Source organism: Hippocampus bargibanti, linkage group LG10 (genome assembly GCF_051943395.1).
Source record: "Hippocampus bargibanti isolate YZ-2025 linkage group LG10, ASM5194339v1, whole genome shotgun sequence".
Taxonomy (NCBI): Eukaryota; Metazoa; Chordata; class Actinopteri; order Syngnathiformes; family Syngnathidae; genus Hippocampus; species Hippocampus bargibanti.
In genome coordinates this window covers 13,304,693-13,330,044 of record NC_142743.1, presented here as the reverse complement: position 1 = coordinate 13,330,044, position 25,352 = coordinate 13,304,693, and the positions used below count along the sequence as shown (strand labels likewise).

The 25,352-nt window shown below is 42.6% G+C and overlaps 3 protein-coding genes across 9 annotated transcripts in view; 2 read left to right on the top strand and 1 right to left on the bottom strand.

The window, feature by feature from the left end:
* Window positions 1–4,973: 4,973 nt before the first annotated feature.
* sh3d19 (SH3 domain containing 19) lies at window positions 4,974–14,831 on the top strand. Its single transcript, XM_089006287.1, has 17 exons — window positions 4,974–5,010; window positions 5,168–5,279; window positions 5,637–5,760; window positions 5,832–6,683; window positions 7,173–7,244; window positions 7,327–7,439; window positions 7,611–7,651; window positions 7,724–7,883; window positions 7,980–8,042; window positions 8,474–8,540; window positions 9,398–9,528; window positions 9,599–9,660; window positions 10,205–10,440; window positions 11,073–11,113; window positions 12,587–12,764; window positions 13,322–13,419; window positions 13,503–14,831. The coding sequence occupies exons 4-17, from the start codon at window positions 6,218–6,220 to the stop codon at window positions 13,608–13,610; spliced, it is 1,836 nt and encodes a 611-aa protein (XP_088862413.1). The 5' UTR covers window positions 4,974–5,010; window positions 5,168–5,279; window positions 5,637–5,760; window positions 5,832–6,217; the 3' UTR covers window positions 13,611–14,831.
* rps3a (ribosomal protein S3A) lies at window positions 14,831–18,411 on the bottom strand. Its single transcript, XM_089006289.1, has 6 exons — window positions 18,261–18,411; window positions 17,311–17,414; window positions 16,711–16,898; window positions 16,356–16,564; window positions 15,127–15,236; window positions 14,831–15,008 (listed from the first exon to the last, which is right to left on the bottom strand). Exons 1-6 carry the CDS (start codon window positions 18,320–18,322, stop codon window positions 14,881–14,883), a joined length of 801 nt encoding a protein of 266 aa, XP_088862415.1. The 5' UTR covers window positions 18,323–18,411; the 3' UTR covers window positions 14,831–14,880.
* Window positions 18,412–18,541: 130 nt separating this feature from the next.
* The window catches only part of lrba (LPS-responsive vesicle trafficking, beach and anchor containing), a 181,035-nt gene continuing 174,224 nt past the window's right edge, over window positions 18,542–25,352 (top strand). For all 7 annotated transcript variants that reach the window (XM_089006279.1, XM_089006285.1, XM_089006284.1 and 4 more), the window contains exon 1: window positions 18,542–20,797. In XM_089006279.1, coding sequence (XP_088862405.1) covers window positions 20,648–20,797 — 150 coding nt within the window. In that variant the 5' untranslated portion in view covers window positions 18,542–20,647. The remainder of the gene's footprint in view (window positions 20,798–25,352) is intronic.

The following is a 25,352-nucleotide window of genomic DNA, read 5'->3' as shown; positions in this document are numbered from 1 at the left end:
GGTACTACATAAGACAACACGCTTGTATGAGTTTTTTACGACTACAATAAAAATGAGAATAATCCGTTCCCAGATCCCCATGAAACATAATTTTCTACTAAATACGCCTTAAAACTACATAAAATATACCTTATTTTATGTATAATAAATGTGGTATTGTATTGTAATTCCAGAAATAAACTGTACTATATAATAAAGTCATTTTATTTACCTTTGTGATGGTCGTTGATGTTGCCTCTTGATGATATCCGGGTGAAGTTGCCGTGCTTTCTCGGTGACAATACCTTCGCTCACACTGTCCTCTGCTAGCTTCTTTTCGTTAATCCAAATCAACAGACGTTTTTCAACCTCTTCTATTGCCTGAGACTGTTGCTTAGACAACAGAGAAACACCCTTAGCCACATGTAGCAATGGTCGATTTAGCGTACTGGTACTAGGACGCTAAGTCACACAAACGCACACCTCATTCGTGTTTTTCGATGATCTCCTTCTTCTGCTTGATTGTAATTTTCTTTAATGTCTTCTTAGGCTTAACACTAGCCTGTGGTGGGGTCTTTTTCGGTCCCATAGTAGCAAAAGTACTCCACTCGATAACAAACCACGTCTGCACTTAAAGATAGTGGTGACGAAAACTAGTCCGCCGGCAACTGTGGCGCTGTTCGACCGTGTGGTTTGGTGTTCATCCGCCGAAAACTAGTCCGACAGTCACCGTGGAACTGTGTGGTTTGGTTCGTCCGCCGAAAAGTAGTTCGGATGCCAAGATTATATTCTCTCAAATTTAATGTCGGTAGGGCGAAACGTTCGTGAGCTATAGCATTCGTAAGCTGAGTTATCACTGTACTTTGGTTTCCTCTCATATTCCCAAAAACGTGAGTTAAATCAATGATCACTGTCGATTGTCGTTTGGTGTGATTGTTTTAAGATGCTCTAAAAATACAGTTGAGTAGACAGTGTCGTTTGACAGGAGGATACAGTTTGTTGTACTGTAGTATGAACTCATTTAGCTCCATGTAAAGCACTTCGTATACAGTGGTTGCTTTAAAGGGCTCCACAAATACAACTGAGTTGAATTGTGAAATACAGTACACGTTAAAAAACATGTATGAAGGTTTGAATACGATTGCATTTGATTTAAAAGTTACACATAACTGAAGTATATTTTGATATTCATTCATTAGTATACCACTAGGGGAGCCAGAGTAAAAATTGTGGTACACAAACTGCTTTTATCGTCATATTGTATGTCATACTGTGTATGTCATACTGTCAAACTACAATTACAGTAATCATACAAATACCTCTTTAAACTTTATTACTCTTGTACAGAGCGTCACTTGGTATTGTGATCAGGTATGGTACGTTATGATTACATTAAAAAAGGCAATGGTATGTTAGCACTGTGTGTCTTCTTCTTTTCCTTTCGGCTTCAAGAGGTCGCCACAGCGAATCAGTGTCCTCCATCTTCAGAGATTTGATTCGCATGTTTGTTTTGGCCAAGCTTTTACGTCGGTTGCCCTTCCTGACACAGCCCTCTGTATTTATCCGGGCTTGAGACCGGCACAAGAAGACACTGGCTTAGGTCCCCTTGTGGCTACAGAACAAGCAACATGTTAGCATTGTGTATGGATATGGTATATGCTCTGATCATGTAATATAATATCATGAACTGGTACGGTAAGGTACTGCATAGGATTGCAGTTACAAAAAGTATTTGATAGTACAGTGATACCTTGATTTACGAACCCCTTGGCTTACGAAATTTTTGGTCTACGAAAGTTAAATTTATGCAAATTTTATGTTGGCATACGAACTATTTTTCGGGATACACACGCAGCTGCCACAATGACTGATGTGTCGTTCGCGAACGAGCCTGTTCTCCTGAAAGAAAATGGCACCTGGCTTGTTTTGGGCCTCTATTCCCCGCCCCCAGTCGTTGCTTAAAGCCACGTGATTGGTCAAGAACGCAGCAGTGAGGGGGCGGGGGGGTTACAGACAGAGAGAGAGTGAAGCCATTCTCTCAAAAAGAAAATGGCTGCCGACATTTTTTTTGTCTTCTATTCCCCGCCTCCAGTCGTTGCTTAAAGCCACGTGATTGGTCAAGAACGCAGCAGTGAGGGGAGGGGGTTTGAACATTAAGGAGACAGACAGACGACAGAGAGAGAGTGACAAAATGGAGAGAAAACAGTGAAATTTGGACTCATTTCAGCTTTGATAGTTCAAAAGCAGAGTATAGACTGCAAGGTTAAAATTCCCATCAATCAGGCTCCACAAATAACCCGCACTCGCCATCAGTTCAATTTGAAATGAAAAGACAAGCAAGGCAACCTGCTATTAATGATGTTTCTAGTGTGTTTGCTTGCATCTCTTGCTGTTGCAATATCACAACTTCCAAGATGTACAACCCAGAGCTCCTTGCGACACTTTATGCAAAAAGCTATCCATTTCATCAAGCCATCAACGACCATTACAAAGGTACATAAAATGACTTTATTATACAGTACAGTTTATTTCTTTAATTATAATACCATAGCAAATTTATTATACATAAAATAAGATATATTTTGTGTAGTTTTAAGGCTTAGAAAATTAGAAAGTAGAAAATTATGTTTTATGGGTACCTGGGAACGAATTATTCTCATTTTAATGGTTTCCAATGGGAAATTAATTTTTGGGATACACACTTTTCGCCTTACACATTCTGTCTGGGAACCAATTAATTTCGAACCAATTAAGTATCACAGTATTTTAAAACTTTGATGTAAAAAAATGTGTCTGAGTGGTAATATGGGGAGGGGTGTAGGTTGACTGTGTCCCACCCCTCACAAATTGCTGCAGTTGGCAGGACCACTCTGTCCGCCGCCGAAACACACTCACATTCTCTCAGGACAATACATGTTTCATTATCGAAATAATTGCCTTTGTCATGACTTCTTTCTTCTTCTTTATTGTTGTAACTAATCATGGCAGAAGTGAGGCGTGAGGAAGAAGAGGAGCGTCCCGAAAATCACAGTGTCATCCGACAAGCAACAGGTAGGTTGGCATTACAAATTTGATTATATTTAGAACTCAAATCAACCATCATAGTGAAAAGACATAGTGATGCCTTCACACATGTGTGTTAGAAGTGTGATTAAACATATCGAAATAGGTGAAGGGAGGCGCGCCAGAAGGAGCATCACAATCGATTAGATTGCTGCATTAAATCATGACAAAGTCTTTAATTCACCACATTCTGTTCAATTTACTTTATGTTAACTTATTGGACCTTATCAAAAAATAAAGGACTGATTAATGGCCTTTCCATTAATTCCAATGGGGAAAAATGATTTGAGATAAAAGAATTTTTCATAAACGAATTTGTTCATGAAACAAGTATACGTACTTGCATCTTCATATACATTTGTCTGATGAAATATTGTGAGTTTAAAGAAGCACGCAGATTGTTTTGTTGTGCAGCTGCTGTGCGCCTGTTGTGGTCCAAAGCGTGTCTACAATGTCAGCATGTGTGCAGGCAGTTGTGATGTGTTGCGTTCTGCTGACCTCAGCAGCTTCGCAGACAGACCATGTGGGCTTGTATCCACTCACATAAAAACATGGCGGCACGTGACAGTTTATACACAGTTTGGTCTTTTTGTGAAATTTAACGTTTTTCATGTGTGATTTTTGCAAAATTTTGGTCAAAAGGTGAATTTTTGTTGTAAATTTGGAGAATGTTAGTGTTTGTTTGTATTTTTACAATTAGCTTTTCCCATCTTCACAATTTTTTTATGAAGTCCAGTTGTACAAGCCGAAAGGAAAAGAAGAGTTGTATTCTTTTCTTTAATGTGTTTTTTTTTTTTTGGGGGGGGGGGGGTTCTTGCAGGGTTCATTTAACCCAATGGGAAATGTTTTTGTGTTTTCTGACTTGTAAAATTAACTCAGTCGGTTACAAATCCATTTTTTTATTATCCTTTTTTTAAATTCATTTTTTTATTTTAATTTTTGCATTTAGGAAAAAAACTCCCAAATGTGTATCAAATTTTCAGCAATTAATTTTTTTCTTTCAGGTATGAGATTACCTGCATTTTTTCTTGTCATTTTTATCTGTAGTGAGCAAAAATGTGCTTTATGTATGTATGTATGTATGTATGTATGTATGTATGTATGTATGTATGTATGTATGTATGTATGTATGTATGTATGTATGTATGTATGTATGTATGTTTATTTGTATGTATCTTTTGTTTGTATGTATGTTTGTATGCATGCATGCATTGTCGAGTGGTATGAACTCCACTTCCCGACTGACCGCATTCCACCTAATGCGATTGGTGCAACATAGTGATTGTGGGTGTGTGACTTTTGTGCCTTTTATCAGACATACACCACGAAAACACCCACACACACGCGCTGGCACAAACCTATTCAGGCTTAAAAGGTAATCTGTCAAAGAGGATTTAAATTGGAAACACTGTGTTAATGGTGGACTTAATTGTAGTCCATATAGCGACTGAGCAGGTAAGCCCACCGTGGGTCGCAAGGCGAGGTACATTTCACAATAGGCAGCGTTTGTACTAATGTATATGTAAACAAGGAAGTGGTGGTTGCTGGAAAAGCTTTGTCAGGCTGAACACGAGCCATTGGTGTCGTTGAAGAAGGTGAGTGAAAGCAAGAAACTGTTGAAGATGTGACAGGTGCTTTTGATGTGAATTTTAAAAGTATCATTCTTTAATTGTAAAAAATGATTGCATCTGCTTTATGCCACATGAGCGTTTTGAGTTTGACTTCTAGAATTATTTATTTATTTATTTGTTGATGGTAATCAGAAATCTTTTGAATCGGTGTGTTAATTTTTAATCCTAATGACTATGCTGGAAAAAATACTGTTCCATAATAGGGTACTTTATAAAAATGTGAGTTTTAGGCAAGGGCAAACTAGATGGATGGATATAGCACCCAACACCCATAAAAATACATTCTTTTCACATTCGCAGATCTTGACAGAAGCAAAGCAGATCTTTTGCATTCCTGGTAAGTTGATTTGCAACTTGGGCAAACCTTTTTATTGACAACGCAAGAGACCCGAGGTATTTAAAAAGTCTTTTCTTTGACAAATGCAGACTGTGCTAGACTATGTCTGGTGCGCTGTGGGGTTTAATACGCTGGATGATGCGTTGTGTTTTTGTAGGCAATCGGAGATCACGATCGCCACCGGACTTTCTTTGGATGACAAAGGGTTCTCAACATCGCCCGTCTTTTTTTCTTCTGACCCTCAATCCAGTTGGTCCGCAGGGATACAGGTTTGGTCTATCTTGGTTCTTTATAATGTTCATGTGAGGAATTTGGGTTTACTCTAATTCTTTACTATAAAACTTCTGAGCATCCTCTGGAACCAACCTCCATTAAGTACAACTCAGAAGTAATTTATTAGATACAATTTTATCATATTTTTGTAGGCTACCAATTTGGTGTCAAGGACAAATATTGTAGATTGTAGGTGGGTTCTTCGAGCCCTTAAATGGTGGCACTTAGGGTTACTTGTCTTTGGGACATTGGGAGCCTTGATTCTGTGGCATTTAAAAATGAAAACCAATTGAGAAATGGTCATGCTTATTTTTCTGTTTTTCATGATTCAGCCCCCACCCTCCTATGACCAGGAGATTCAAGAAAAGTCCCAAGAGGAGCACATTGCCCAGCCCACCGCGGTTCCCCGACGATTGTCTCCATGTATCACCGCGTCCTGCTTCACACAGACTGACACCGTCCGGGAAAAATCACTTGGTAAAACCAATAGATGTTGGACTGTGGATCTATTCTATTTTAAAGCCTTCCTAATTGTGATTCTTCTTCAGGCGGAAAGCCGCAAAAACCACCAAGACCATCTTTGCTCAGACCCGAAGATTCTTCCAATAGTGGTCCACACAGGTCAGAAGAAAGACGGGAGTCGGGAGAGCGCTGCAAAAGATCAGTCACCGTTTACTGGGAAACACCGAAGCAACCTGATCCAAGACCTAGTGCAACAATTTCTCCTATTCCTGTCTTAGAACCCAGACCTGTCCCCCTTCCTCGCATAAAATCCAAAAAACAAACCAAAGGAAACATTCAGACATTGGTCAAAATTGAAGACGCTGAGCTCCTCACAGATAACATTTCCTCCAATGAGTATCTGAAAGAGCTGCTGGACGCCTTTAGTCCGAACGGAGACCGAGCTAATCCAGAGAAACGGGTCGATGGCGAGATGAACAGTCAGCGAAACATACAGTCCAGGATCCAGGCCTTTGAAAGCCAGATCACCCCTGACCACGGGAGTGCCTCCGAACCTACCAGACCGCAGCCTCTTCCCAGAAAACCCGCAAAACCATTGGTGTCCCCCAAACCACCACTACCTTCCAGATTTGTTTTGGTTCAGGACAGTCAAAATGTATCAAACCAGGATCAACCGCCGGTTTTCAAACCTCAACCGCCCCAGAAACTTGCTGGAAATCCCATGCGAGAAGAATTGGAGAACCTGCTCACAAAAGGTGGACCCCCGCAGCGCTCGCGGCCGGCAGTGTTAACCAGGGATTACAGCATCCATGACGAGGCGCCACTCTTGCCACCGAGAATCCCAGTGATGTCACCCAAGGAACATCTGAAGCCCAACCTCAACATCAACAACCATAACTCCGCCGCCGTTCTCAGGATTGACGAAAATGTGCCCCTAAGTGAGTCCAATTTTGGTTTGGAATTGGATAAACTTTGAATTTTACCTTTGAATTGTTGTCAGGCTTGTATTGGGATGAAGATGACAGTGGGTACTCAGCTTCACGTGCGTCATCAATAAATTGCAACTATGACAGTTTCTAGGATCAGAACACCACATCGTGAATTTTGTCATTCCGCATGAATATTGAAGTACTTGGATCACGTTTTATCGAAATGAACAAATTTAACTGTGCTGTGAGTCAAACACAATTCCATCTAAAATCACCGATAGCTCATGTTGTGAAAGTAGCTAATCTATTTTAGTTGGAAAATTGCTGTTCAATCGCCATCAACAGCCAAAATGTGAAACAAACTAGTATTGTCTTGACAAAAATCTTGACCGTAGTCTTAAGGCTAAGTTTAGTACATCAAAAGTTGACAAAATAGCTAGCCACGTGTAGCTATGATGCGAATAAAACTACTCATTACGCATTGAAATGTGATCTCAGATCCGGCTCCTGCCAAGGCGAGGGCACCCGTAACAAGACGGCCCACCACTATCAGAGTCCCTAGCCAAATTGGTGAGCACCCCCAGCTTGGTTAAGTTATACAAAGTACACACTCAAAGCACGGGTGGACACAACGGGTGATATCTCCCATCAGCCACAGAGAGTCTTCTGGGCGACCCTCCTCCACTTCCTGCTCGGAAACCCGTCGGCGCTCCAGATAGGACAACCATTCCCAGACAAAAGTCTTTACCCAGCATCCCAACTCAGGTACAGTACGATTGAATCTGAGGTTCTGAACTTGATGATAGTTGAACGGAGTCCGCCTAAATTCTTCGATCCGTGCATTACAGTTGACATTGGAATGCTATTGAATCGCTAGCTAGGCTGGGAACCAGCACAAAAGCCACACAGAGCATAAATCCTCATTATTCTCTACAGGGATTAGTAAAGAACAAGAGGGTTCCATCGCTGCCAAATCAGTGAGTGGAAGCAAAACAAAAAAATCTGATTAATCTATTTCACGATTGAAATGATCCATTTTGTGATGTCAGGCAACGAGCCATCACAAAACCTCTCCCGCCGCGACCACCTGCTGCCAAACCCGGTCCCGGAAGACCACCGCCACCCATCGTGCGCTCCACCAAGCCCACCAAAGGGTTCCTACTGCCTCCCAGACCTGTCCAAGGCCATCGTCTCTATGACAAATACACTGTGAGAAGATCGTGGGGAAAAAAAGCAGGTCAATGTTGCTGTCATTGTGTTTCCAGTGAATTTTGTGTGTGTGTGTGTGTGTGTCCTTTCCATAAGGTTCCGCACGGATCCGCCGCCCCAGATTCGAACAGGTGCTACACCGAAGAACTATCATTCCAGGTGAGATGATGAATTTATGATAGCATTTGTGCTAGGCTGCTAGTCAAACTGGTTCCCTTGTATTTATTGTTGATGCGACTTCTGACAAACGCAGGAGGAATTCCAAAGTCTTTCAGGCAAGATTATCTGAATGCTCAGACTTCTATGGGTCACGCTTCTTAGCGCTGATGTATGATGACTTGAAAGCAAATAAGTGGAATATTAGGCAATGGCAAAGTCAACCATATTACCGTCATCCGATGATGCGTGCCGTCATCTGATGACTTCCTAAAGACAAAACGGAATAGGCCACTTTGTTACATTTGTCTAGTCGCGTGTTGCTCGGTAGGATGCGAAAGGCTTGTTCGTAACGGTGCCCCTCAAGTAATTTTTCACGTTGGCTGGGCCCGAAACATGGTGCGTAAACATGGAGACTGTGGTTGTTTGTGCAGGGTGTGAGTGAGACTGGCACACAAGAAAAAGGACTCAACGTTCAAGCCTTGCATGACTTCACTCCAGGTGGCAATATCATGTATTTGTTTACTTATTTATTTGTTTATTTTTTATTCATTATTTATTTGTTCGATTATCCATTTATGTATTTATTTATTCATTACTCACTCATTTATTTATTTTCTTTCATTTATTTATTCATACATCCATTCATTCATTCACTCACTTATGTATTTTCTTTTATTTATTTATTTATCAGCTTATTCACTCATTTATTTATCCGTTTATGTATGTATTTATTAATCCATTCATTCACTCACTCAGTTATTTTTTTAAATCTATCTATCTATCTATCTATCTATCTATCTATCTATCTATCTATCTATCTATCTATCTATCTATCTATCTATCTATCTATCTATCTATCTATCTATCTGTCTGTCTGTCTGTCTGTCTGTCTGTCTGTCTGTCTGTCTGTCTGTCTGTCTGTCTGTCTGTCTGGCTGTCCATTCACTCACTCATTTATTTATATTTATTTGTCCATTTATGTATTTATTTAGTCATCCATTCACTCACTCGTTTATTCTTTCATCTATCTATTTATTTATTCATCCATTCATTCACGTACTCGTTTATTTATTCATCCATTTATATTAATGTATTTGTTCTTTTTTTAAGTTAATTTATTTTGTTGGGAATGATTCATCGTCGAAGTTGCTTTGATTATTTAGGAAATTGATGTTGCAGGCAGACAGAAAAAGTTAGATTAGCATCCATTAGCATTGCTACTAGTTCACAATATACTACAATTAAATACAAATTTAACTTTTTCTGCTTGTTCCGAAATAACACTCTGATATAACTTGATCTGTGCTTGATTTAAAAAAAACATTATATGTAGTCATACTTTTTTGTTACAATAGAGGGTCCAGGAGAGCTGGGCTTGAAGGCCGGTGACATCATCAACATGGTGGAGCGGGTGGATAGTGAATGGTACAGGGGGACTTGTAAAGGAACTACTGGTTACTTCCCTGTTAACTTTGTCAAAGTGCTGGTAGGTAAGTGATCGTCCTAATCATTAGAATCGTACAAATACATGATCAATGTTGTCTTTTTCCAATAAGTCGGATGCACCACCAAAACTTGCTCCTGAGAAGAAACCGAAGCCACTCTCTGCAACAGTCACGTAATTTTTCTTTTATTTCAAGAATTATTTCAATTTTTGTGATGCCCTCCACTTTAACAAAAATGAAGCATACATTTTTTATTTGTTGATGCGTTAATGGTGGAGAGGTTGAGAAATAATTTGTCTTAAAGGACAACCGACGTCTCTGGACAAGTTGTGTCCATAATTTGTAAAATGGCTTCAAATGACTTCTACTGAGCGTATTTTACAAAGATTCCACCGCATATAGCTATATTTTACCTTTTAAGACTCGCTCTGAATATTGAGGAAGTCTTGTTTTTGAGTTGGTGACGAGTCCGTATGTGACGTCACGAAAGGAACGCCCCTGACCAAAAAAAGAGACGCATTGTAGCAGTCCTTCCATCACGTCAAAGAATTTTGCTGTACTTGTTTGGTCTGGTGACCTTGTGTTGCACCAAAAAGCCGCCGGCGTATTTTGGGTATTTTAGATGCTATAAAACGTTGGTTGTCCTTTAGAAAAAGGGCATTTCAACAGGGGTGTGTAGACTTTTTATATACACCATACATATCCTTTTATTTAAAGTGGACCCAGATGCCTGGCCAAATTTGATTTTGAGGGCGAAAGCGAGGAGGAGTTGTTGTTCAAGGAGGGCGACCTGATCCGACTGCAAGGCTACGTAGGCGACGAGTGGGCTCGCGGGCAGTTGGGCGCCGCTTCTGGAATTTTTCCTCTCAATCTTGTGGAAGTCGTTGAAGATCTACCGTCAGCGCCCACTTGGCATCAGGGTATGATGAATCACATCAGGGTCGCACTACCAGGTAAGATGTAATGCACCAAAAATAATCATTGTGCCCTTGTACAGGCAGAAATAATTGTTTTTTTCAGTTTTTTTTAAATATTGTGTGAATGGTTAAAAAAAAATCAATGAAGACATTTATACATAATTCAATGAGAAATATTTTAATTGCGTCCATTGGCGGGGATTTTGCATTATTATCTCTGTATTATTGTGAGTATAGTTTTGCTTTGTTTGAATGCTGCTGTGCCGATGATCATTTTGTGTTTGGAAGCCATTTACTCAGCATCTTCATCTTTATTAAGTTTACAGATTTGCTTGTTCTGTCGCCACAAGCGGACACAAATCAATGTCTTATTGTGCTGGTCCCAAGCCCGCATAAATGCAGAGGTTTTTGTCAGGAGGAGCAAATTTTTTATCTGAAATAATGGAGAGAAAATATGTTTTTGTTTTTTGGAAAAACAGCCAACATTTTTTAAAAAACTGTTAATCCCCATTTCCGCCTACCTGCCAAAACTGCTGACCAAAAGTAAGAAAAAAAACAAACAAAAGCAAAGTCATCTGAATTTGTGTTGAGGAGTACAGTAATTGCAATCCTCCGACTCAGTTTCCCACGTATTGTGACTTCTAAATTCTGTGTCACTTCTTTCACAGGCATGGCCAGTCATCAGCCAGAAGCGGTCCAACCAGTTCAGGTAGCCCATATATTTTTTTTACAATACAAGCTCTCATTTGGACGATTTTTTTAAATTTTGACTTATGACTGCAAATTTGAGATATGTACGCTCATTTCACAATAGGCAGCAGTTTAGTAAATAGGAAATAATAAATCAAAAAGTGGCGACAAACTTCCACACCCAGTTGACGTGTACTGCTGCAGTGAACAAAAAAAAACAACATTACAATAATCCCCCTTTATCGCGGTTAATGGGGACCAGAACCCCGTGTTAGGTGAAAACCCGCAAAGTAGAGATAAAGAGTTTGTTGTTTCTCTTTAATCGAGAGTAGGCTAGTTGTCAGATCTCCCAAGCAAGTGACACACAGATGTATCCCAGAGCTTCATTGTGGCGTGGAACCGAGCAAGTCGTGCTGTGAACTCTGTCCGACGCTGTGCAGGACTCTGCAAGTCTGCTTGCGTGTGTGTGTGCGTGTGCGTGTGTGTGTCTTTCTGAGTCCGAGTGAATCTGCCCCGTGATTGAAATCAGTGACGTGCAGTCAGTGGAGGCAGGTGAGGCAGTGCCTCACCTGTCATCATGGAAAGCTGTCATGGAAATATCAAATGAAAAAATAAATTAAACAGTTAGATGTATTTAGTGATTTGTACTTTAAAGTTCTTGTCCATTTAACTTCACCGTTTTACGATTTTTTTTAAATCGCTGAATTTACCGTTCAAATACTAAGTAGAGACGAGCGGTGTCGTCATCGATGACGTCAGTGCCTCACCAGCCATGAACCTCACCGCACGTCACTGATTGAAATGGTTGAAAGGCGCACTTCAAAGGCGTACACACGTCTGCGCCACGGTGCGCACGTGCGACGCCACAGAGACGCCCCCCCCCCCCACCCCCCCAAACAGTAACCCACGTGATTAGACAGATGGGGGGCTGGGAGGGGCTGAGAAGATGCACAGCCACATGGCTGTATATCATGGGATATTGTGCTGTCGTTTGTCGACGTCAGCGCTGGGACCCAAATAAGCTACTGAGTCATTTTGGCATTTTTTTCTGAACGTTTTTATTGTAACTGAAAAATCCGTCATGCACTGAACCGCGAAGGAGTGGGGGATCACTGTATACAGATTGAAATCAAACAAGTTATGTTGCCTTCAACGAACCTCGATACACCTGCCGAAAATGCTAATTGTTAGCACGTACACAAAAGGCGGATAACATGTAAACAAATTATGTCATAATACTCATTGTGATATATTCTTTATTTTCAAAGAAATAATTATAACAAAGAACTAAAAATGACACTGGCTGTGGCAAGACATGACACCACAGGCAGCCATCTTGGGTTGCCATTGGCTCAGCTAACTTAAAAATACAAAAACATCCACGGCGTTCTAATATTAATTTCTGTCTCTGTGGCACATTTTTGTGTCGCTAAGGTTGTCGAAAGCAGGGGTTGTCAGAACCAATAAAATGATTGCTGTGTTGCCCCCTCAGTCCTCAGTGGAGTGGGCACTGGCTCAACATGACTTTGACGCCAATGCGGAGGATGAGCTGTCCTTCAAGCGGGGCGACCGCATTCTCGTCACCAGGCACGTCGACGCCGAATGGAGCTGCGGGAGACTCAACGGCAAAGAAGGACTCTTTCCCACGGTTTTTGTCGAGAGTCGCACAGGTATGACACCCAGCATAACTTTTATTTTTAGAAATCAGCTAATTTTCTTTTTAATTTTTGAGGTATGAATGATTGAGCCTTATCAGTATAGTTTTGTTTTTGCTTTTTTGAATGTTGCTGTGCCGATTACCATTTTGTGCTTGGGAGCCTTTTACTGAGCAACTTGCTTGTTCAGTAGCCACAAAGGGACATATGTCTTCTTTTGCCGGTCCCAAGCACGGATGAATACAGAGGGTTGTGTCAGCAAGGGCATCCGACGTAAAAGCTTGGCCAAAACAAACATGCGGATCAAACCTCTAAAGATGGAGGACAGTGATTTGCTGTGGTGACCCCTTGAAGGGAAAAGCCGAAAGGAAAAGAATGATTGAGCCTTACAAATTCTACCTAGTTACAAGCAGCCCAAAGTTGTAATTTCCTGATTTTGCTGCTACTTAAAATATGCTTTCAGTGATTTAACAAAGCAGGAAGAACTTACTGTACACGGATTTCATGATTCTAAAGCATATTTACATTCATTGTCAGTGACCATTCTTACCCAAATTCTGAATTTTGGACAGGCCCCAAGTTGCCAACTAATGAGTTGGAAGATGGCGGATTGAAGGGAAGGGCCATGTACGAATTCATTTCAGACTGTGATGAGGAGCTCTCTTTGCAGGTGGCCTAAGCACCCCCACCATGTTTAAAACGTATAAAAATGAAATGGACGTTCCTGACATTGTACAACTGGTTCTGATACAGGTCGGGGACATCATCACTAACCTGGAGTCAATCAACGATGAATGGTTCCTTGGTGACTTGAGGGGCCAACGGGCCTTAGTGCCTAAAAACTACATTCAAGTCCTCTGAAGTTCTGACTCAAACTTCAAGTGCTCATTGCACAATGCAGTATTTAACATTACAGAATATTTTCTACTGCATTACTTTGATAGAATTGTGTGTTGTGTTCCTAGACCAGGGGTGCTCACACTTTTTCAGCATACGAGCTACTTATAAAAACTACCAAGTCAAAATGATCTACCCACGACAAAAATGCAAAACATAATTATTTTCAAATGTTTTAAGGATTCTTTGTATGTACAATGTATGTTGATGTACCTTGCATAACTGAATAAGCCAATATTGCACAACACACATAATAACTACATATACGTAACATAATAAATAACTATTAACATTTTTTTGTAATGGGCGGCCCGGTAGTTCAGTGGTTAGCACAACGGCTTCACGGTGCAGAGGTCACCGGTCCGGCCTCCCTGTGAGGAGTTTGCATGTTCTCCCCGGGCCCGCGTGGGTTTTCTCCGGGTCCTCCGGTTTCCTCCCACACTCCAAAAACATGCACGGCAGGCAGATTGACCATTCCAAATTGTCCCTAGGTGTGAGTGTGAGAGTGAATGTTGTTCGTCTTTGTGTGCCCTGCGATTGGCTGGCAACCAATTCAGGGTGTACCCCGCCTCGTGCCCGAAGACAGCTGAGATAGGCTCCAGTACCCCGAATGAGGAATAAGCGGTACGGAAAATGGATGGATTTTTTTGTAATTACGTCAGTTTACTTTCATGACTTGCACTGAATTGAATCAGCCAGGGATGCATAGTCCGGACAGTAGCTGCTGACAGCCAGCCTCAAGCACATTTCCAAATGTTCATCATTCATGGTGGACCCGCTTTCTCACTCATTTTGATCACCATATGTTTTAGCAAGGTCTTAAAATCTGAGGTAATTCGCTGACTAGCTTGTAAATTTTGCTGCGTTTAGCGCCGTTGTTTACGCATGCACTGCGACCTAAAGGTAAAAATTCAGTTCAGAATGGTTGCCCTGTATGTCAATCAAGTGACGGGACGTTTGATAGGCTGATAAATGTTTTTTTTTTTTTTACTGTCACGCTGCGATCGACCAGTACTACCTCCGCGATCGACGTAATGAGCACCCATGTCCTAGACGATCAAAATACTTGAATAAAAGGTGTACAATGGCGCTACCTAGTGGTTTGTTAGTGAATTGCATTTCCACAACAATTTCACGTGTGTTTCAAAATGTCATGCTTTTCATTTAACAATACAAGTCAAATGTTGGTCATTTACACTTTTTAATTATTAAATCTGTCAGGGCATTGCTTTTTTTAGACAGTCTCCTGGATGGGGGGCTCATAACCGTCGGCCCTCTCCACCTTGGCTCCGGTGTCATCTCCGGATCCTTTGGCAGCGCTGCTTGAACTGCCCTCGCCGTGGAGCTCCATCAGTTTGCCCACTGTGGGAGGAACATGGGCATTTAACAACCGAAACATTGTAACCGAATGGGGGGTGCGTACAAAACACTGAGATCAACTTTGTATGGGCAAGATTCAATTGGAGCAATCAAGTCTTACGTTCAAACTTGGGCTTCTTCAGCATTTTGACCTTGCGGACGTAGACATCGTGAAGGGGGTAAATGGACTGGCAGGCCTTTTCAATGTCCTTACCAACGCTGTCAGGTATCCTGAAGGGGGGTGGAGGAACAAATACCAAAATGTTAGTTTATTTCAGGGCGACAACAACGCAAAAACACCAACAACGCGCCACTACCCACTCTCGAGGACTTGCACACTGCAAGACTTAAAACAACGGCGCGGAAAGTCCGACTGGACTCTCCGCACCCTGCTCACCACCTTTTCCAGCGACTCCCTTCAGGCAGGCGCTACCGATCCATTTGCACGAAATCCAGCAAACATTTAAACAGCTTCTTCCCCAAGCCATTAACTCTCCAAACAGTAACCCAAACACAACTGTACAGTCGATGAGAAGGTTTCTTCGGCCGTCATCTGTACTTCTTTGAAGGTGTCAGATGTTTCGCTTCTTATCCAAGAGGCTTCGTCAGTGAACTAAAATTTGCTGGTAGTTTTGGCCCTGTATATATACCCCCACTGTGCAGACGTGCCGGTGCCAGACTGCTATGATAGGTGCCTGCTCAGGTTGGGGGGAGCAGATTCCGAGGCTACACTGATTACTTTTATTGTCCCGCCTGATGATGGGGTCTACGACTGGCCTGATTGCCCCATTTGCTTTGGTATTAAACCTCACCCCACCATGGCGATTCAGTGAAGGGGTTTGCTGTTTTACCTATCATAGCAGAGTCTGACACTGCCACGTCTGGACAGTAGGGATATATAGAGGGCCAAAACTACCAGCAAATTTTAGTTCGCTGACGAAGCCTTTTGGATAAGCGAAACGTCCAAGACCTTCAAAGTACAGATGATGGCTGAAGAAACCTCATCGATGGACAACTCCTGTAGAACTGAGAGCTTACACAGACACAACTGTACAGTGCCTTGTTGCAATTTTGCACAACCCTGCGGAAAAACATCCCGTTATAATCATGGTAGCTCCAGCTCTGTACTCACTTGAACCACTGTCTGCCTGATACTTTGCACATTGTCTCAGTTATTCCTGAAAGCTACCACTTACACTAATGAATCTGATCAGCTTTGATTAGTTTAGCCTTTATCAGTGTCCACCATACTCATTTGCCATGTCTTTTTTATGATGATACAAGTGCAGCGTGTTCTACCGGAGACAACTTCCTTGCACATACTTGGCCAATAAGATGATTCTGACTTACAGCTTGTTCACGACCTCCTTCAGGTCGTTGGTCTGGACCTCGCGGGTCATGATCTCCACCATCTTCTTGCGGATCTGGCGCACCTGCTGGTGCTGGGCGTATGAGGTCTTGCGGATCTGGTTGGTGCGCTTCTTGGTGAAGCCAACACAGAAGAGACGTAGGAGGTAGCCGTCCGTGGTCTTCACGTCCACGTGGGCCTCGATCATGGTCTGAGAGAGAAACATCCAAAGCCCCACACAAAGTTTAGGGACCGACACAGCTGCAAGGAACAAGTATTTTGATTCTTGAATCGACTTTTCTACATATTATATATTTTTTGGTACACGTAGTGTTTCTTTGCCATTTAAAAAATTACCTGCCATTTCTTGACCATAGAGCACATCTTGTCACGGGTCAGGTCCATGCCGTGGAAGTTGGTGAGGCAGTTCTTGCCCTGCACGTCTTCCGTGACCAACTTGAACTTACGAAAGGCCACCTCGTCGTTTTGCAGGTCAGCAAGGCTCACCTCGAAAACACGACCCTTCAGACCATCTGAGGCGATTCCTGGGAGAGTGTAAAAAACACGGCGGAGACAACATTATGAAAGGTTTGAGGCCATCTGGATGCCAGTGGGTGAAAAAAAGGCAGGAACCCACGTTGTTTTGCCACCGTAGCCCAAATAACACAAAACATAAATTAACCGATATTTTTTTGTTTATAGGCATAGCTTGATGAAGTTTCACGATGTGATAGGATGTCATTTGTTCAATGCAATCAACCAGGAGTATTATATAGTATCAATACCACTGTATCAATTGAAACGCAGTCAATGGGATCATCACTCAAATTCCGCCGCGTACATGTGACATCCACCCAAATGCATGTGAAAAATGTTCTGATTGATTAAAACAAGGTTGCATTTTAGACATGTATCTCCAGCACTAAAGGAGCAAAAAGTAATAAAAATGAGGCTTACTGGTTCCCTGAGTCCTGGTGACCAAGGTCTTGCCAATATTGCGAATGATGAACATGGCCGGCGCCTTAACATCGTACCAGTCCTTTTTGGAGAAAGGGTCCACACTGAAAGAAAGGGCACATTGACAGTTTGTTTTTATCCCGCAGAAACCATTTTTAGCTAATTCTGTGTGACTTTCGGCTCTAAGAGCTAATTCACAATCCAGACTCGGTTTGAGCTAGTTGGCGTGTATCTTTGTCAACAAAAGATTTGACAAAACTTCCAGCTATTTCCCTCATTCTTCAATGATTAAATGGCTACTTTCCAACCTTCCAAATTCAGAAACACCCAAACAATGAATGCAAGCATTTCATATTTACCCCCTTTCATATTAAATTGCCTTGACACACCTTTCCATTTGTCAAAACATTTGGAACAATTTAGGAGTCCTACATTTTCGCGTAACTTCCAAAGAAATATGTTCACCTGTTTCCAACATTGTACCTGTGCCATTTATTCCGACTGCAAGCCTCGGCTTTTAATTAATTCCACAGATTTCGATTCAATTACAGATATTTAAGACTCTCAAATATGCACGTATGTATTCGATTTATAACTCGTAAGCATAAGGGAAGCCGACAAACTCCGCGTTAACATGAGTTAGGTTCGTGGAATGAGACTCCGTTGTCAAACCGAGCAAAACGAATGACCCAATTTCTAGCAATCACTAGGACCCTAATAAGTAAGTTACTTACCCAATTAACACACATTTAAACCAAGAGTATCCACGGGCACTGAAACAGAAAGCCTAAAGCGGAGCTCGAACGACACAGGGCCGCAACACCACAGTAGCCGTAACCGTACTTATCCGCCGAATATCGCGCTCATCCGGTATTGTTTGTGTGAGTTTTCGGTCGGAATTTGTGGTGATCATGTTATTCAACACACCACTATCTGTATTTTGTACTTACATCTTCTTTTTGGCACCCTTTTTGCCGCCTTTGGTCAGCCTCTTATTCTTGCCGACTGCCATGTTGGCTACAGGGAGTGAAAGAGGAAGAAAAAGAAACTCACGCGAGAGTTAGAAAGGACGAGATCTCGGGGCGCTTTTGCGATGTCCTCTCGCGATACCGACTCGAGAGCGTGAGTTGTAACAAGACGTGTCAACGTGATGGCCACAGAACTGGGGGCAAATTTTCCATCAAAACTAACGCTCGTACATTCTATTCTAAAATAATTATCGATTCACGATTCTAGTTTAGAGTACAGTCGTGACCTTTGGGGTTGAAAATAGGGTTACGGGTTGCAATAAGAGTTAAGGTTTGAAAGTACAGGGTTTAAAACTAGGGTTCCGGTTTCAATGCAGGGTTTAGAACTCGGCGTTTTATTTCAAAATGTTTCAAAATAGACTTTCCATGTAATCTTTTACTGAACTGCAAATGTATGCAGCACAGGTAGGCATCCTTGCTATTCTGGTTTTCATGCCGTCTCCATACATGGAATGCGCTGACACTTTGCCCCCGATGACTTAACGTTTCTGGAGGCACGCAGCCCAACTGGGTGTGTTGTATTTACTGTATCCATTGTTTATATATTTGCTTGCACACGTAGAAGTCTGCAGGATCCATGTTTGAAATTGCTGTTATTCTGATATTCTCAATTTTTGAAAGGCAAATCAACATATTTTAAAGCCATAGTCATTCAAGCACACATTCAGTGTGACAGTTCCTCCTAGCATTCTCCCAGTAACAACACAATATTCTTTTCCTTTCGGCTTTTCCCTTCAACAACACAATAAATACACGAATTCACCAAGAATGACGCGTACGAACACATGGTTTACTCTTTCGCCAGGAGAGGTCACTGTAACTGACGACTACTGAAAATAATTTTAGAATCGGTCCAAGTCCTCCAATCATTCTCGGGAGCGTGTTTATCCGTGACTCGTATTTTTCCATGTTAGTTTATGAGAGCCCGCTCCACTAGAGTATTTTATGCAAATTCAAGTGATGGTGGCATACTGCCGGTGCAGCGAATGGTCAAAGAATTGCTTTCAACACAAAAGGGTTATAAAAGTGAGGTGTCAGAGCTTATACTCGAGTCTTCAAACCACTCCCTTACAGGCCAGTGTTGTGCTGCCTTTAATACAACTGCTACTCAATTTTTGAAACACCAGTTGTACCATATTATAATGCAGAAGATTGCTCTCTCTCGCCATCGGACGTGTTTGTGTTGTTTTAAAGTGTGTTTAGTGAATACCACTTTTCAGTGCTATACGTGTTATAAAATGCCTAGAATTGAGGAAAATACCACATTTCTACATTGCGGATTTCACTTTCTATGGTTTGGAACGTACACACCGCGATGGACGAGGGGCTAGTGTGGTCACAAATACTGGCTTTCCAGGTCGTGATATTGTGGCGTCAGTCAATATCATTTTCATACATATCTCATTGCTTATCAAATGGGAAGTGGGACAACGGTAACACTTTAACATTTTAATTGTGACAAACAGAAGACGTTAAACAATGGCGACCGCCTCCGTCCACCTGAGCCGCGCGCACCTGGCTGGCCGGTCGCCGCTGGCGGGGAATCAGCCCACTCCAAGTCACCACTCGTCGCCGCGCATGCGCAAACGCCCTACCTCGAGGACTTCCACTGTCATGGCGCTCACGGTCTGAGAGCTACCGGGGAGCGAATCAGGAAGCGAAAGGTAGGCGCTGCGAGCAGCTGGGCGAACGCTTGACTCTCTTAGTCCGGCCTTGAGTGCACTTTCCGGGCTCGTCGAAACCGCCGGACACCACCTCCCCCACCGCTTATTCTCCGACTCCTCCGCCCAAGGTGGTGGCAGTCGGTGGTTGTCTGCTGAGCTTCGAGAGTTTGGCGGCGCTACCTGTCAAGTGTGCGGACTCCATGACAATAGCAACTTCCGCCGGTTGTAAAGTCGCTCCTCTTTGGTCGCTTTTCGAGGACGGACGGGAACGTCGCGGGGTAAAGGCTCGCCGTGGTTCTACCTGCCACCCGCGAACCTTTCACCTCACCGACTCGCCCTGTTTTTTCTTTGGACGGCATTAATCCGACTGCTGGCTATCAAGTTACGGACTAAAAGAAGAGGAGTAGTTGGCGGAGGCATTTCCCAACGCTCTTTGTACTTTTATTCGACTTTATTTTTCGTGAGTTGCGAAGGACGTACTCTCGCTTATGTGCCCGCCGACGACCACTAACTAACCAGGGGAGGTACAAAAATTCCGCTTCCCCCCCCCCCCCCCCCCCTTTGACTTATCACCGCCGCCATTGGAGGTGAACAGGTGGATTTACCTGTGGACGCCACCTGCCTTGCGGGTCGCACCTTTGAGCAATGGCGAGCGACGAAAGCACGCCGGGCGCCTTGCCGCTCAACCCCGCTGTGCCCATTCGAGGCATCCGGATGAAATTCGCCGTACTGGATGGCCTCATGGAAGTTGGGGAAGTTTCCAACCGAGACGTCGTGGAGACTGTGTTCAACCTGGTAAGCTGATTATCCACGCTCAGAATAGGCCCCGGGTTATGCTGGGATAATTGTAACGTGCTGGGGTGGGATGCAGTCTCACTAATAATAATAATAATAATAATAATAATAATAATAATAATAATAATAATAATAATAACACATTCTGTCCACCCTTGCACGGTTGGACATACTCTGGACTCTTCTGTCACCCTGCTGTTCACTTTCAAATCCCATATGTGCCATCGCAAAGTATTCTTGAGTTACTTAAAAGTTGCCTCATGGTTGTAATGAATCATTATGTTGCTGTTTTCAACCTATTTTTTTGGATTTATAGAACATATTTCTTTGGGTAAGTGAGATTGGGTCAATTCTACAACACAAAGTTGACACAGATGATTTGCTTCCGCGGGCCACATAACATGACATGGAGAGGGCGGATCTGGCCCACAGGACTTTACTTTAACACCTGTAATTGAGTCAATCTTTTGATGTTCTTTGGGGTGACGCTGGATAAATTTAGATTCTTGTGATGGAAGTGCATACAAAAAAATGGAACCCTCAAAACTTAGCACATTTTTGACAGTTTCCCTTCAAGTCAGTATTAGTCAATCACTTATGTCAGCTGTGGGCATACTGCTGCTTAATGTTTACAAAGGTTGATGACACGGTTTGAATTTTATACCACTCTGTCATTATGTTCACCATTTATCAAAGAAGCTTGCCGCTAGAGAGTTTGATCCCATAGTGTCACTTGTATCAAGGAGGATTTATAATCACAGACTGAGGCGAGTGAGTAATTATTCGCTTTGACGCGTGCAGAAACAGCAAAGCGAAAGCGGTGAATTGAAAGTGACACGATGACTGGTGTCATGATCCTCATTGCCAGGAGAGGCGAATCAGCTTGCGACATATCCAGGTCAGCGATAGTGTGTATGTACGTACGCTCGTTTGCGTGCGTACAACCTGTTGGCTACTTCTCTTTGTTCGCCTGGTGGCATCCTGACAGGATTCTCAAATTGGATGTTTAAGGCGGGAGAGGGCGACAAAACTGGAACAGGGCAGCCAGTGTGAAGGACGACGTGGAACTGGAGCTCAGCAGGAAGGGGGATACGGGGGGGGGGGGGGGGTGAAGCTAGAACCTGCAAAACTGCTTTGTCACCGTGAGGAAAATTTATTTCATTCAAAAGACATCAGCTGGCTAGCGAGGAGGTATTATGGCTGTTACAAACTTGCTGAAATCAAGCATCAAAGATCCATAGAGTCCATTTTAGGTTTTCAAGCTTATTCCCGTAAGAAACGGTGACTTGGATGTAGCCGGTGAATCAATAAAGAGATGAAATATTGCAGCCCGATTGCCTCGGAGTGCATTCTAGGACTCTGATTGTCAGTTGTCAACATTTCACAAAGGATGTATTTGTAGGGAACAGGGATGCGGACCCAACAGATGCAAATATTTGTACAATTTGTTTTTGGGGCCTTGTTTAATAACCGCGAAGCATTTTTTGACATCACCGTACGCTTGGTCCAATGCGAAACTGAGAGCATTTTTCTTCTCCTCTCCTGATGTAGCTAATTATAGCCCGGGTGGTAGTCAACTTTTCGTTCACAATTTGACTGTCGTGCCTAACGCTTATTCCCGCTAATATGCTCAAAGCTGACATGGTACCTGTGTTTATTGTTTGGCAATTACTGTGGTTTAAAAAAACATTATCTTCTACACCCTCACAAATGAATTGTCCTGATTATATGGACTGCACTGCCACCTATAGCTATCTGTCTCAAATACAAACATTTAGACAAGGCTATGGCTTGATTCAATGAAGCTTATCTCATTCGCTTGATGGAATGGATAGCTTTTTGCATAAAGTGTCTCAAGGAGCTCTGGGTTGTACATCTTGGAAGTTGTGATATTGCAACAGCAACAGATGCAAGCAGACACACTAGAAACATAATTAATAGCTGGTTCCCTTGCTTGTCTTTTCATTTCAAATTGAACTGATGGCTAGTGCCCGTTATTTTTGTAGCCTGATTGATGGGAATTTAACCTTGCAGTCTACACTCTGCCTTTGAACTATCACAGTTGAAACAAGTCCAAATTTCACTGTTTTCTATCCATTGTGTCACTCTCTCTCTGTGTTCTGCCTGTCTCTTTAATGTTTAAACCACCTCCCCTCACTGCGGCGTTCTTGACCAATCACGTGGCTTTAACTGAAGACTGGAGGCGGGGAATAGAGGACAAAAAATGTCGGCAGCCATTTTATTTTTGGGAGAATGGCTTCACTCTCTCTGTCTGTAACCCCCCCCCCCCCCGCTGCTGCGTTCTTGACCAATCACGTGGCTTTAACCGACGACTGGGGGTGGGGAATAGATGACCAAATCAAGCCGGCTGCCATTATCTTTTTGGAGAAAGGGCTCGTTCGCGAACGACACATCACTCATTGTGGCAGCTCCATGTGTATCCCGAAAAATAGTTGGTATGCCAAGGTAAAATGTTCATAAATTTAACATTCGTAAACTGAAAAGTTCGTAAGCCAAGGGGTTCGTAAACCGAGGTATCACTGTAGTCTATCTAGAACGACATTGTAACCACTCATTTCGTGCTTTTTGAAGTATTCATAAGAATATGTCCTCTGCACCCCTTTAAAATACTCTTAAAATAACTTATTTTTTCGGGTTAGCTCTCAGGTGTGTTTTGGCCGATTGTTGCCTCAGGCAGCGTGCGCGCGCGCGTGTGTGTGTGTGTGTCTGTGTGTGTGTGTGTGTGTGTGTGTGTGTGTGTGTGTGTGTGTGTGTGTGTGTGTGTGTGTGCGCGCGCATCATACCACCAGCTTGTGTAGTTTACAAAACATATGTTCCACAATACTATTTGCGGACTGTCGATGGATACAAGAAATCGCAACGTGACATTCTATACATGCATGATTCTGACGTCCGAGTAATGGTGTGATATTAATTGTTCACCCCTGCTCACGGTGGCGGCCTCGTATGCCCTCCCGTGTTCATCCGCCACTTTGCGGGTAAAGTAACTGCAAAAGACCGATAGTGACGGGAAGAGTCTCGGGTGTGAGTCACTGCCCTACTTCAGAGCCACGCGGCTTCCGATTACCGTCAACCCGTTTGTACCGCAGTCCCATAACATTGTACCATGCCATAATATCTACGTAATATCATAATATCAATACGATGCGAGCGGCCTGGTGCTACAGTGTTTGACGCATCAACCACACCGTGCAGCTGTACCGTGTGGTGTTTACATGTTCTCCCCGGGCCCACATGGGATTTTTCCGGGTACTCTGGTTTCCTCCCACATCCCAAAAAACACCATGGAAGGCTGAATTAACACCTCAAATTGTTTTTAGGAGTGAACGTGAGCGTGTTTGTTTGTATCCGGCAATTGGTTGGCAAGCAGTTCAGGGTGTCCCCTGCCTACTGCCTGAAAACGGCTGGGATGGCCTCTCCACTGCCCGCTACCCTCGTGAGGATAAGCAAAAAGCAAATGGATGGATGGATAGATGTATCTTTTTTTACCTCATTCACTGCCATTCACTAATTTATTCGGAATTAAAAATATGACGTTGAGCGCCATTCCCGAATTTGTTCGGGCTTTGTAGTTTTCATGCATAGGTACAGATTAAGTGTTCGCCATGGCCTCTGGCAATGTTTTTTCCTTTCCACAAGGGGGTAGCATTTTCGTATTATCCATGTTCGCGCTTTGTTCCTGCTTCAGCTGTTGTTAAAGCGCTATATAACATGTATGGATTGCATTTTATTTTGGACAGTGTTAGGTTATAATATTATAAGCTAATATTAGCATTTTACGGTTATCTTTAAAGTTGTAAATATTATGAACGGAATTCAATATTTACCTTATTGCGCAACGTTGTAACCTAACAATTGGCATGTTCGTTGTGAGAGAGATCACCAAAGAAGCCGGCAAGTTACTCACAGATGATTTATTCAGAACAATTTGATCTACTGCAGAATTCTGGGTCTCAGCTTGTTGACACAGAAAATATTTGTGTGCCCTCAAAGTCAGGAGTGAGAGAGACAGGGGAGACTTAGACAGGTGCCCGTTTTTAACAGGTACTACATGCAAATTTGGCTCAAACAAAGAAATCATCAATTGATTGTATCCCTCTCCTTCACTGGTCTGTGATGTCATCTTCCGCATTGGCGGGGGAAGCGGATATCTCAAGTTGCGTTCCCATCAAACAGCGTTGGCTTTTGTTGTAGCATTCACCTCCTCCATACAGACTTGGCAATGTTGTATTCCTTCGCTTCCCCTGTGTGATAAGAACCAGCTGACCCCTTAAACTTCCAGCACCTGCAAAAACATAACTCCCAATGAACACTCGATGTCTGTTCGCTCATTCATTCATTGAAAACAAAGCACAATTTCTACTGAACAAATCACGACTTTAATGTTCATCCTACAATGTTTAAAATGGCTAACTAAATGTACTTATTTCCTTCAACAGCCACCCTCATTACAAGCTCACATAACTCCAGACCCATATAATATAGGAATTAACTCTTTTTTTCTGATGAAAGAAGAAAGTTGAAGGTTTCTTAC